The 14282-nt window shown below is 35.7% G+C and overlaps 1 protein-coding gene across 8 annotated transcripts in view; it reads right to left on the bottom strand.

The window, feature by feature from the left end:
* FAM13B (family with sequence similarity 13 member B) overlaps nucleotides 1-14282 on the bottom strand; it is a 96373-nt gene that overhangs the window by 20933 nt on the left and 61158 nt on the right. For 5 of the 8 annotated variants that reach the window (XM_046666049.1, XM_046666054.1, XM_046666056.1 and 2 more), the window contains 5 exons: nucleotides 7452-7516; nucleotides 5236-5284; nucleotides 4693-4840; nucleotides 1859-1924; nucleotides 3-213 (listed from right to left, as the gene is read on the bottom strand). In XM_046666049.1, the coding sequence (XP_046522005.1) occupies nucleotides 3-213; nucleotides 1859-1924; nucleotides 4693-4840; nucleotides 5236-5284; nucleotides 7452-7516 (539 nt within the window). The remainder of the gene's footprint in view (nucleotides 1-2; nucleotides 214-1858; nucleotides 1925-4692; nucleotides 4841-5235; nucleotides 5285-7451; nucleotides 7517-14282) is intronic. The other 3 variants (XM_046666050.1, XM_046666053.1, XM_046666055.1) reach the window with 1 other exon arrangement.

Raw genomic sequence — 14282 nt, 5'->3', positions numbered from 1 at the left:
ACCTAGCAAAAGAAAGTGCTTTAGATGAGGATTCCAGCATTTCTGGATCATGTAGGAAACGCTGGCTTTGCCCAAAATCTAAGCTACGGTGTGATAATACTGGAGGACAGTCTTCTTCTAGGGGGTGATGATTCATTCTTCCAGCTTGTGGAGAGAGCTGAGCTTCTCCAGACTCAGAGTCTTCCTGCCAAGACTTAAAAGCAGGAAATGGCTCTGCAAACAAACACAAAGCATAGTACCATGGGTCTCTTGGTTCCAGACGGAAAAAAGTCACACAATATCAGCTAGATGGTCTTTAAATCTTGTCATTATGTAGTGGAACAGATAATATATATTACATATTTTTTTTTAAAAAAAAAAGGGATACTAGGATCTTCATAAAGCCTACTATAGTTTAAAATTGTCTGAGCTTCATTTTTTAGCCCAGGGTTCTATTTTCACATAAGGAGTTATACCTTAAATTTCTGAACTCAGTCACAAAGCAAGAAAGAACACTGTCAAGCTCTTTAAAATTATATTAAATGTTATTTTTCAAGTAGGGGAAAATCTTCACTTAGAAACAGTAAACACTCAATAGTCCTTAGCTGGGAATTTAACTTAGCCAAATGCTGCCAGGTGGATAAATTATCCCTCACTGTCAAGGGGCTATGTTAAGAACAAGTGGAAGCTATACCCCATGCTATACAGAACACTCACCAAATGGAGTTCTCTAGAATCTAAAAGAATTATAACATTTCCAAATGAGCAGCTAACTCACCTGACAGCACCTGGTCTCTAACATTAAACTGTGGTGGTTATTTTCTGTTACAGGACTCCTGTGTATAATATATATTTTAATAATTAAACACCCAACAGTACTATCAAGACAAAATTTAATAGTACTAGTCTTTTTTTTTTTCTCCTGCTGAGGAAGATTCACCCTGAGTTAACATCTGCTACCAATCTTCCTCTTTTTGTATGTGAGTCGCCACCACAGCATGGCCACTGATAGATGAGTGGTATAGGCCCACACCCAGGAACTGAACCTGGGCTGGCAAAGCAGAATGCATTGAACTTAACCACTAGGCCACGAGGGCTGGCCACACTAGTCCTTCTTACGTACATCTATTTTATTGGCGTTATCTTGTATGTTCTCAAATGAAACTATGTTGATATATTTGATATCTCCACACATATAAGGTTTGATTACATACAGAACACATACAGATAAACACACAATCCACAAATATACTCCAAAAACAAAATAACTTCAAGTATCGCTGGAGTCCAGGAAGGGGGGTAAAACTTTTCCATCTATACATTAACTTTATAACTACAATTTAAAACTTTGATGCTGTGACTATCAAGACTAGCAAAAATAAGTTTTTTAAGTATTTTTGGATGCAAAGATGGCTTGACAGTGTCAAAAATCAAGAATGATGTTTTTTATTCACACTGTAGCTAAAGATTGCTACTTTAGTAATTTAGTTTAACTTTATGCATTAGCAATTTAAAGCACTGAATTTTTTTCAGGGTAATAAGAACATAATTTAGTTAGTTTTTAAAGCCCAGATCAATCTGATAACTAAAAACTGGGTACAAAGCGTGCAATCCCACTATAAACCCAATGATAAAGTGATTTTCAAAGCAACCCTTGTACCTGCTTCCCAGCAATAAGTAACTGGTAATAAACATTTTACGAGAAATCTCCTATTTTAAGAAAAGAGAGAGGTAACAAAAACAGTTTTTTCTGGGTATCATTTTTAACCCAAAACAGTTTTCCTAATATATGGGGACAGCAGGAGAAGGGCTAATAAAAAGGCAAACAAAGTGAACCATAAAAAGGCAAAAAAACTAAACTATGGTGAACCATACTTACCCTCCCCATCTCTCTGCAGATGCATTGTTTTGAAATCAATGAGGGGAAAAGTGATAGGGCATGACGCTAATAAAATGGAAAAAATGGCAAAAAATACTAAAGTGAACACACAGCACAGTCAGAACAAACCATACACATAACTAACACAAAGCCAAAGATACCAAAACATTTCCCTAAAACCAGTTTAGTCATTCTGCTCAAAAACTTTATTCAAAGCAATTACTACTAACCAAACTTTAAAAACAAACACAAACATACATTTCCATTTCAGCAAGCAAGGCAAAAAATCAAAGTAGTGCTGTTTTATTAAAACTCAAACATAAAACTGAAGAAATGGAAGCTCTTAACCAGGTACTGTTTGAAGCTTTTCAGTATAATGGATTTGACAGATAAATATCTCCCTTAGTTTACTCTTTGAAAAGATCCTAGTGTATTTCTTTCAAGAGTTAAAGGAAAGAATCTGAAGGAAAGATGTTGTCCACTTCCATTAAAAGCCAAGATTTAAAAGGCTGCTACAAATTCATTCTGGTGGTAGATATGTGCTACCTGCTTGCTAACTGCAGTTTCCTGACTATCCTTTCAGCAATTCAAAAAAAAACAAAACCCATATACTTAGGAAGAGTAAGGTGGTCCTCTTTTTGGAGTCACCCTACTTCTCTATTAAGAGCCACATCAAACAAAGTATATCTCTGATTCCAAGTTATCCAGGGTCTAAAGTAATTTGGTCTCTTAAGGAAAACTTTTATTTAGAATATCCTAACTGCTAGTTGTAGAAAATCAATCTTTATACTGGTAGCAAAGTTGGAAGGAACAACACGGTCTGCTAACAGCCACTCTCCCAAGCACACGCAGGGTTTGTGGCTGAGAAGTTCACTCAGATGTCTACTACCGTGGCTCTCAGAAAATCACTGACTCCTATTCCTGGAAGAGTCAGCAGGAGGCCTACATGGACTTGTCACAGCTGCTGAGCTAGGTGGATAACAGGGCAGATAAGGTACTGAAAATCAGGATCAAGTAGTCCATAGTTACCTCCTTTCCCTATCACAAGCTGTAAGGGGTAGATTCTGACAGGGAAACAAAAGAGAGCCCAGCATTAGATTCTCTTTGGGGAAGCCTCCCGAACATTGAAGATAGACAGAGAATGTCGCATCTCCTCAGACAACGGAAAACAACTCCTCTTCTATGTTTAACATGTAGGATCAGGACTCTAGGCCCAAGATTGCACAGGGCTACTTATCTGCATCTTCCAAGAGGAAGACGTTTAAGTCCTTTGTCAGAATCCCAGCCTTATCTTTCAGAGACTCCTTTCCCACTGTGCCTCCTGGAATGCTCTGTTGACCACCACTCCTTTTCAGTGACTATGCCAGGATAATTAACTAAAGGGGACATTTGATCTTCACTGCCACCAGGATGCTAAAATATCCCCTAACTCTGGGACGCGTGTTCATAAATTCCAAACGTCTTGAATAACCCAGAACAAAGCAAATGAAAGACAATTTCCTGATTTAGTGTAAGTTAAGACACATAATATGCCACTGGGCATGCCAAACATCTAGACCAAAAAAAAAGGAGTGGGCGGAGAGACAGCAGTAAAGATTGGCACAGACAATGACTCCGTTGGGGCTTTTTAAAAATTGGCTATACCTTAAAAACAAATAAATAAAAACACTCCAACTGTGATCAGGTGAGTGGACTTGAGGTAGCAAGAGGAGTCCGTGGTACTGGTATTGAAATTACTCTTGTTATTGCCACTGTACATCATCAGCTAACTCGCCAAAGGTGAGATAACCAAGGGATCTTCATCCAAGTAAACATATATGTAACTTTGTTTAACATTCCTGAGTTGTCTCATTGTCTCCTTAGCTAGGAAGGTGTATGACCCAAAAGGACTCCTGGATCCAAATTTATTGCTTGCATCCCCCACTGCCAATATTTTATTTGAAAGTTTACAAATATACAGCAAAGTTGAAAGAATTTTACAGTGAACGTTCTATGTACCAATCACCTATATTCTACCATTAACATTTTACTATACTTGCTTTGTAACATTTATCCATTCCATTAGCCATCTTATTTTTACATGGATTTCAAAGTGAACTGGACATATCAATATACTTCCCCATAAACACTTCAGCATGCAAATCACTCACTGGAGCTCAATATTTATTTAGTTTTTGCTCCTTTTGATTAAAAAAAGAAAAACCTATATACAATGAAATGCAAGTCTGAAGTATACATTTGCTGAGTTTTGACAAAGACTTATTTCCATGTGGCTTGCTTTTAAAATTTAAATTTAAACTTCTCTCCTTTGTAAACATTGTTAGGACCCTACTTCCATATCTTCATAACCTAATACAGAGATACAAGGATATGGGGCAATATTTGCTTAGAAATGCCATTGAAGATCATTAAAAAAAAAAAAGTATTCCTGAAGATCATAAAGAAAAGGTAGCTATATATAAGCCCTCTGTTTAGAAGTGCTGAGACCCCCAAGCCCCAACATAGTGGACTTTCAAAGACTGGGCAATAGCACCTGGTTTAACAACTAACAAAAGCCTATCCTGGGTGGTTTTATTTTTTTAATCAGATCTAACATCCATCTTTAAAGCTAATGCATCAAATAATAACTTCTAGTTCATACAAGATAGTTGCCCCATAATCTCATCAGTGCATTTGAATAAAAGCACTCACTAGCTCTTCCTATATGAAAAAGAGAACAGAAAAATTGAAATGAAAAATGTTATCCAGAAAAGGGCAGTAATCTCATTACTGCTTTGGGTAATTTCAGTTACAAATAACACTATCAGGGAAATAATGCGTATGGGTGAAATTACCTTCCCATTTATCACCATCAGAAACATTCTTCAGATCTAAATGTGGAATTTGGACACATGCTGCTTCCCCTTGAACACCAACACTTTGACCTCCTGGCACTTCTGATTCAGTGTTGGCATTCAAATCACATATCTTGCTACTAGACTCCTGTATTTTAAAATAAAAAATACATTTCACAACCATGAAGTTTTCCACACCCAGCTTAAAGATAACCAGCACATATCCTTCTGCTTCACTAGTTTATTAAGCCTGTACAGTCAACTGTCCCATTCCTACCATCCAAACTATTTTCAAACATAAATTTGCAATTTTATAATATATCTTATTGGGAGACAAAGTTTGGATCCCAAATTCAGGAAAGTGTTTTGATAACCAAGTTTCTTGTAACCAAAAATGGCAAATTAAATTGCTGCCCAATTGTAAAACACTTGGTAAGAGTATCTCCATTTAAATTTCCTTTAAACCTATTCAACCTAACATAATAATTGGTAGATTACATCTACTCGAATTTTTAAGAACCAGAAAAGAAAAGTAATTCTTACCAGAATCAAATGTGACAGTTTACCACTGCCAAATGACACACATTCTTTCCTAAAAATATAAGTAAAGTAATTAGTCTTTTAAGAACAAATAGGTTACTATCATTGCATATTTCTTACCTAGATTCCTCTCTTCTCCACAGAGCTAGCATTTACAGTGTGAGAGAAGAAAATGACAAGTGAACATAGGCCATTCTTTGGAGCCCTATATCTGAAAATCACACACCACTGAAAAGATCCACAGAATCACTTCAGGTTTAGAAAAATTAAGTTAACACTCACCACCCTCCCACACAACCACCCCTCAAAAGAACATTTTAAAAGGAAAAATAAAATCTACAGTAAGTGGAAACCAAAAGGACTGAATGTATAATGGAAAAGATTTTGTAAAATAAATATGAGTTTTAACCAAATAGCTCTATTCTTCCCCACTCTGGGACGTGTTTTTTCTTTTAAAGAGGATTTTTAAAGGTACAGCTATGTTCTATATTTTAAATATTGTGTTCTATCACAATCAAAACAAGGTTACTACTTCTAAACCTCTCCTTCCTCAAAACATAATGATAACAAGTAAAAAGAACATTTTTTAAAATTTCAATTCACCTTTTAATCCCCCAGAAAAACTAATCCCTATTTAGAAAGTGTTACAGCAAGCTGTCACAAATGATCTCTACCTATTTGACCAGTCAGATCACCTAGTATCATAGTAGGTTATCAATATGCCTATTGTGGGAAAGTTCTTCTCCCCAGAGATACTGTGGTAATATACAAGGATACACACAAGTGCTATGAACCCTGCCATAAAAAGAGTGTGCACTCAGAAGACAGGTCTTGATCTAAATATGGCAGTCATCTCCTCATATCCCTAATTACCTTATTCTTGCTGAGAATGAGAAACAAACTAAATTCCTTGGCAAGCTCAAAAGCCTTCCTCTGGTTAGAGTGGGAGCAAATGGTGAGATGAGCTAAATTCTACCTCACACACTAAAAGATCTAATCACCTAAATTTGAGAAACGAGTGTTAAACATGCAAAATGTAATCCAGCTAACCAGGAAATAATTTGGATCTAAAAACAAGTTTGCTAACCTACACACAAGTTGAAGAGAAAAGAGCTTTTTCCAAAAAGATTGAGTCCTCACTAAAAGGATCCTTATTGTTCTACCAAATCCAGATGTCATCATTCTGGAGATGCCTGTTAATGCTGTTAATCTTATATCTTCAGCCCATAGCTCCAATACTCCCTGGGCTGGAAGAGGATCATTCCTGCCTTCTGAAAGGAAGCACAAGGAACTGCTGTAAGCAGGAAATCTGTGGACCTTCAGAGTATGGGGATGCTCCAGAGACATGGCTCCAAAGAATTTACTTACCCTCAGAGAAAAAGTTTCCTACCCACAATTAAGAGAGACAAGGGCATTAATGCAAGTTTACCATTGCCAACAGACCATAGCCAAATTACTAATGCTGTGTGGAATTTCTCAGTATTTTCAATCTAGTCTGCAACTTCATTACTGATGTGTTTTCAGAATATCAAATCATCTTTCCTAAGAAAATTATACTATACTTCTTGGCAACATCTTCCAGAATCATAAAAAGAGTAACAAGACCCAAAACCTAGCCAGTGACTTAAACTATTACAGAAAGCTTCTGTTCAAAGGGACACTATCTATAAAATATCTATCTGTGAAGACTACATCTGGCTGAAATACTCATTGCCTCAGGTATCTCCCTCCCATGACTGCTGGCCAAGAAGGTAAATAAGCAACTGTCTAAGACTGTACTGGGACACCAAAGAGGAATTCAAAGAGGAAGAAAAACATCCTATACGTATTTGCTGAAGCAAATATGTTACAGTCGTTCAGTTAACTATCCATAGTTCCAAGACTATGAACTAACTCACTGAAAGGTATATTCAGGATATCAATAAATTCTCAATTGTTCTACAAATCAACTGAAAAAACTGTCTCCAAGAAGGTTGTGTTCTTCTCTCCAAATGTTTTCCAAGTTATAACTAATGTCTGTCTGAAGCTGCAACCTCTCTGAATATTTATGGACATTTAATATGTTTTATGCTTACCATTAAAACAAGAACCTTAGTTTTTTAGATTATCTAAAATGTATGTTGTAAAGGATAGATTCATCTAAAAATTTCATCCCAAAATTCATACGGGACTCCAATTCTCAAAATGATTAATTAACAACAACAGGAGAAAATGCTTACCTCTCAAGACAGCCATCTTCACTATCACCGTGGTCACTGCATGGCTCTAACAGTATACCTACAGACTGACAAAAAGAAGCACTGTATTAATGGAGCTCGCAACACTCATAAATGAGAGGAAGTTATCAATCTAAATTAGGATATTCAATTACAAGTTAGTCAAATACTCATCCTTAACTACTATTTATAATAAATAGTCTATACGTGTTGGCATCTCTTTTTACAGAGTAAGTTATCTTCCTCAAAACCCGAGTCGTGTGTGTGTGTGTGTGTGTGTGTGTGTGTGTGTGTGTGTGTGTATATAATGGGGACCCTGCATTTCTCGCTACCCTATTAGATAAAAGGTACTGCTACTACTATCACATTCCTTTTCCTTCTTTAGAATTCTTTCCTCCAAAGATGATGGTCTTGTGGTCCCACTAGCTAACTGCTGCTGCCTTTTCTCCTCAGCTGCAAAACATGTAAGTTGGTAACTTCCTACCAAGGTAACAGAGGAGTCATGTAGTTCACCAGATTCCTCTATTACATATATTTGAAAAAACAATTGTGAACTTCAGAAATATGAGAATGCTCCCCCATTTTCCAATGGGCTTAGTGACACCATCCCATCTCTATTCCTCCTCAAAATAAATACCTACCAAATCTAAAAGAAACGTCCTGTGCATTAGTACAAACTATGTAAACTTTTTAATGTTTTTGATGATTACCTCTGAAATCAACAAAAGGTTTGATTCTTCTTAGACTCTTAAGAAACTACCACTTGTCCAGTTTTGTTTAGTATGAAAGACAGTCCATAATTATCTGAAAAAAGCTACTAAAGTATTTTTCCCTTTCAAACTATGTATCTCTGTGAGGCTAAATTGTCTTCAGACTCCTAAAAGAAAAGAACTTATAGCAACAGATTGAATGTAGAAGCACTTATGAGAATCTAGCTGACTTCTATTGAGTCAGACAGGCATTAAAAATATTCAGAAACATGTAAAACAAGGCCACTCCTCAAAATAACATTTTTCCAAAGTAGCTGCTTTTTGACAGAAATACAAGGGAAAAGAAACAATAGAAATACAGAAATGGGAAACAAAAGATAAAATGGCAATATTAAGCCCTCATATATCAATAATCACTCTAAATGAAAATGGACTGAATTCACCAATCGAAAGACACAGAGTGGCGGATGAATTAAAAAGCAGACCCAACAATATGGCTGCCTCCAGGAAACACATCTCAGCTCTAAAGACAAATATAGGCTCAGAGTGAAGGATGGAAGATGATACTCCAGGCAAATGGCAAGCAAAAGAAAGCAGGTTTAGTCACACTTATATCAGACAAAGCAGACTTTACAATAAAAAAGATAATGAGAGACAAAGATGGGCATTATATAATGATAAAAGGCACATTCCACCAAGAAGACATACACTTATTAATATATATGCACCTAACACAGGAGCCCCAAAGTATATAAGCAAAGATTAACAGACCTAAAGGAAGAAAGTGACAGAAAACAACAGTAGTAAGGGACTTTAACACTCCACTGATGTCAATGAATAGGTCATTCAGACAAAAAGTCAACAAGGAAACAGTGGCCTTAAATGAAACACTAAACCAGATGGACTTAACAGATACATATAGAACATGCCATCCAAAAACAGCAGAATACACATTCTTCTCAAGTGCACATAGAACATTCTCAAAGATAGACCATATGTTGGGAAACAAGGCAAGCCTCAATAAACTTAAGAAAACTGAAATCATATAAAGCATCTTTTCAGATCACAATGCTACAAAACTAGAAATCAACTATAAGAAAAAAGCTGGGAAAGTCACAAATATGTGGACACCAAACAACATGCTCCTGAACAACCAGTGGATCAATGGATAAATCAAACACCTAGAGACAAATGAAAATGAAAACAACGCACCAAAATTTACAGGATGTAGCAAAAGCAATACTAAGAAGGAAATTTACAACAACACAGGCCTACCTCAACAAACAAGAAAAATCTCAAATAAACAAGCTTACCCTATACCTAAAAGAATTAGAAAGAGAAGAACAAACAAAGCCAAAAGTCAGCAGAAGGAAGGAAATAATAAAAATCAGAGCAGAAATAAATGAAATAAAGACTAAAAAAAATAACAGAAAAGATCAATGAAACTAAGAGCTGGTTCTTTGAGAAGATAAACAAAATTCACAAACTCTTATCCAGACTCACTAAGAAAAAAAGAGAGAAGACTCAAATAAAATTAGAAATGAAAAAGGAGAAATTACAATGGCCATCACAGAAATACAAAGGATTATAAGAGAATACTATGAAAAGCTAAATGCCTACAAACTGGATAACCTAGAAGAAATGGATAAATTCTTAGAAACATACAACCTCTCAAAACTGAATCAAGAAGAAACAGAGAATCTGAATAGACCAATCACAAGAGATTGAAACAGTAGTCAAAAACCTCCCAAAAAACAAAAGTCCAGGACCAGATGGCTTCTCCAGCAAATTCTACCAAACATTCAAAGAAGATTTAATTCCTATCCTTCTCAAACTATTCTAAAAAACTGAAGAGGACAGGACACTTCCTAACTCATTTTCTGAGGCCAACATACCCTGTTACCAAAACCAGACAAGAACAAGACAAAAAGGAAAATTACAGGCCAATATTGCTGATGAATATAGATGCAAAAATCCTCAACAAAATATTGGGAAATCGAATAATAAAACAATACATTAAAAGAATCATACACCATGATCAAGTGGGATTTATTCCAGGGATGCAGGGATGATGGTTCAACACCTGCCAATCACTGTGATACACCACATTAACAAAATGAAGAATAAAAATCACATGATCATCTCAATAGATGCAGGAAAAGCATTTGATAAGATTAAAACATCCATTTTTAATAAAAACTCTCAATAAAATGGGTACAGAAGGAAAGTACTTCAACATAATACAGGCCCTATATGACAAAGCCACAGCCAACATCATACTCAACAATGAAAAACTGAAAGCCATTCCTCTGAGAACAGGAACAAGACAAGGATGTTCACTCTCGCCGCTCTTATTCAACAAAGTACTGGAAGTTTTAGCCAGAGGAATTAGGAAAAAAAAAAAAGAAAGAAAAGGGATCCAAATTGGAAAGGAAGAAGTGAAACTCTCATTATTTGTAGAAGACATGATTCTATATATAGGAAACCCTAAAGAATCCACCAAAAACCTATTAGAAATAATCAACAAATACAGTAAAGCTGCAGGATACAAAATCAACACACAAAAATTAGTTGCATTTCTATACACTAATAACGAACTAGCAGAAAGAGAAGTCAAGAATAGAATCCCATTTACAATCGCAACAAAAAAGAATAAAATACCTAGGAATAAACTTAACCAAGGAGGTGAAAGACCTATATACTGAAAACTATAAAACTCTAACACATTACCAAAAGAAATCAAAGAAAACATAAAGCAATGGAAAGATATTCCATGCTCGTGGACTGGAAGAATAAACATAGTTAAAATGTCCCTATTACCTAAAGCAATCTACAGATCAGTGCAATCCCAATGATATTCTTCACAGAAATAGAACAAAGAATCCTAAAATTTATATAGAACAACAAAAGACCCTCAATAAACAAACCGATCCTGAGAAAAAAGAAGGAAGTTGGAGGTATCACACTCCCTGAATTCAAATTATAGTACAAAGCTACAGTAATCAAAACAGCATGGTACTGGCACCAAAACAGACACATAGACCAATGGAACAGAATTGAGAACCCAGAAATAAAACCACACATCTATGGACAGCTAATCTTTGACAAAGGAGCCAAGAACATACAACGGAGAAAGGAAAGTCTTTTCAATAAATGGTCTTGGGAAAACTGGATGGCCACATGCAAAAGAATGAAAGCAAACCGTTATCTTACTCCATACACAAAAAATGAACTCAAAATGAATTAAGGACTTGAATTTAAGACCTAAAACCATAAAACTCTCCGAAGAAAATATAGGTAGTACACTCTTTGACATGGGTCTTAGTATCTTTTTGAATACCATGTCTACTCAGGCAAGGGAAACAAAAAAAATAAACAAATGGGACTCCATCAGATTAAAACGCTTCTGCAAAGCAAAGGAAACCATCAACAAAATGAAAAGACAATCCACCAACTGGGAGAAAATACTTGCAAATCATATATCCGATAAGGGGTTAATTTCCAAAATACATAAAGATAAAGAGCTCACACAACTCAACAACCAAAAAGTGAACAATCCAATCAAAAAATGGGCAGAGGATATGAACAGACATTTTTCCAAAGAAGACATACAGATGGCCAATAGGCACATGCAAAGATGTTCAATATCATTAATTATTAGGGAAATTAAATTAAAACTACAATGAGATATCACCTCATACCCATAAGAATGGCCGTAATTAACAAAACAAGACATAACAAATGTTGAAGAGGATGTGGAGAAAAGGGAAGCCTCAGACACTGCTGATGGGAATGCAAACTGGTGCAGCCACTATAGCATGGAGACTACTCAAAAAGCTAAAAATAGAAATACCATATTAATCCAGCTATCCGACTACTGGGTATTTATCCAAAGAATATGAAATCAACAACTCAAAAAGATTTATGCCCCACTATATTCATCACAACATTTATTCACAATAGCCAAGATGTGGAAGCAACTCAAGTGCCCACCAATGGATGAATGGATAAAGAAGATGTGGTGTGTGTATATATAGATATATACATACATACATACATATACACACAATGGAATACCTCTCAGCCATAAAAAAAAAAGACAAAATCATGCCATTTGCAACAACATGGATGGGCCCTGAGGGTACTATGCTAAGTGAAATAAGTCAGACAGAGTAAGACAAATACTGCATGATTTCACTCATACATAGAAGATATACACATAGTTAAGGAGAACAGATTAGTGGTTACTAGAGGAAAAGGGAGTGGGGGGAGGGCAAAAGGGGTAAAGGGGCACATGTGTAGGGTGACAGATAAAAACTAGACACTGGTGAACACAACACAATCTATATAGAAACTGAAATATAATAATGTACACCTGAAATTTACATAATGTTAAAAGCCAATATGACCTCAACAAAATAAAGAAAAGAAATATAGAGTTGAGAATACTTTGAAAAAAATAGCTGCTTTTTACTAAGGAAAAAAGCAATCTTATTTATGTTATGTTGAGTGAGCTTACTGTGATATTTAAGTGAATTCAAAAGCATTTTTTAATTTCTCAGTTTTAATTTCTAATATGGCAAAAATTTATATGCAAACCAAAGCTTTTGCGGATCCTGAATAATTTTTAAGAGTATAAAGACCCAAAGCGTGAGAACCACTGACCTAGAAATCAGACTTCAGCAATCTTTATGCTCTGGAATATAGCTTTACGTTCTTAAATATGAAGGCCTCTGAGCATATGAAATAATCATTACCCAGATCCAATATTTAAAATCAGTGTTGATATTTTACACAAAGAATCAAATTCAAGCCCCAGCTCTACTTTCCTCATCACAAATAGAATAACAATCATTTACTTGCCCTTCTTACACTGAATCAAAAGAAACAGCTTACAAGAAAAACTATAAAGCTCTATTATAAAAGCATAGTATTAGCTCACCAACTCTTTCACCTGTGGTTTTTTTTAGTATGAAATAACTGAAACAAAGTATAAAGACTGATATAACTAATACCCTCCAGCCAGATTTAGCAACAGAATTCTTAAACAAATAGTGAAAAGCAGTAAACAGAAAGGCACTTGGAGGCAATATAAAAGATGCAGTGCAGAAGTAAAAGCTGACAGCCCAGCAGTGAAGACGGCAGATGAAATGTGGAGTCAGGTACAGACTTTTGCTCTATATTATGCCCCAGTACAATGACATATAACAGTTATTAGAGTCAGGTTAGAATATGGCCAGATTTCAATGTAACAAACATGTAAATATATAATACTTTCTTTAGAAATTTAAATGTTCCATTACTTGAAGAAATTTTACTTCCTCAGAATTTATACTAGAAAAAAACACTCATTTCTTCGTATATGGGTAGAGAAGAGCTTGTTTTTTAAAAACTGTCAACTAGAAAAATAGCCCATACTTTCTCCTCTCCCTTCTTCAGAAACATCAGGGTCCTCAAAAGGAGGTCAAAGCACTGTGGTCTCAAGTCAGGCAAGCAAGAGAGCTCTGGTGGTGGTGGTGGCAGCAGAAGTGGGAGCAGCAGCAGGAGCAGCACAATCATACTGCCAATGTCTATGGGGCGGTCAGGAGCTAATTAAAGCCTAATGGGCATTTCCAGTAATTTCTCTGGTCTCCACCTATTCCTTAGCCATCCATAATTGGTGTTTCCACATTGCTTAGTTCTACATCTTCCCATCCCCACCCAACTAATTTTGCTCAAGCATGCTAATTACTTCCTTTAAATAGGCTAAATATCCCCACTCCATTCTGCACATTTTATTTGCTTAGCAAACCCTTACTAAATAATATATTAAATACTTCAATCTAGCCCAGTTTCTTCCATTGACTTAATGTGGTCAAAACTGATAAGGTCTCCACAGCAAAGTAAACCATCAACAAAACGAAAAGGCAACCTATGAAATGGGAGAAAAATATTAGCAAATTATATATCTGAGAAGGGGTTAATATCCAAATACATAAAGACCTCATACAATCCAATAGCAAAAAACAATCTAATTAAAGAACAGGCAGAGGATCTGAACAGACATTTTTCTAAAGAAGATATACAGATAGTCAATGGGTACATGAAAAGATGTTCAACATCACTAATCATCAAGGAAATGCAA

This window comes from Equus quagga, chromosome 7 (assembly GCF_021613505.1).
Source record: "Equus quagga isolate Etosha38 chromosome 7, UCLA_HA_Equagga_1.0, whole genome shotgun sequence".
Lineage (NCBI taxonomy): Eukaryota > Metazoa > Chordata > Mammalia > Perissodactyla > Equidae > Equus > Equus quagga.
This window is presented reverse-complemented; position numbering and strand designations above follow the sequence as displayed.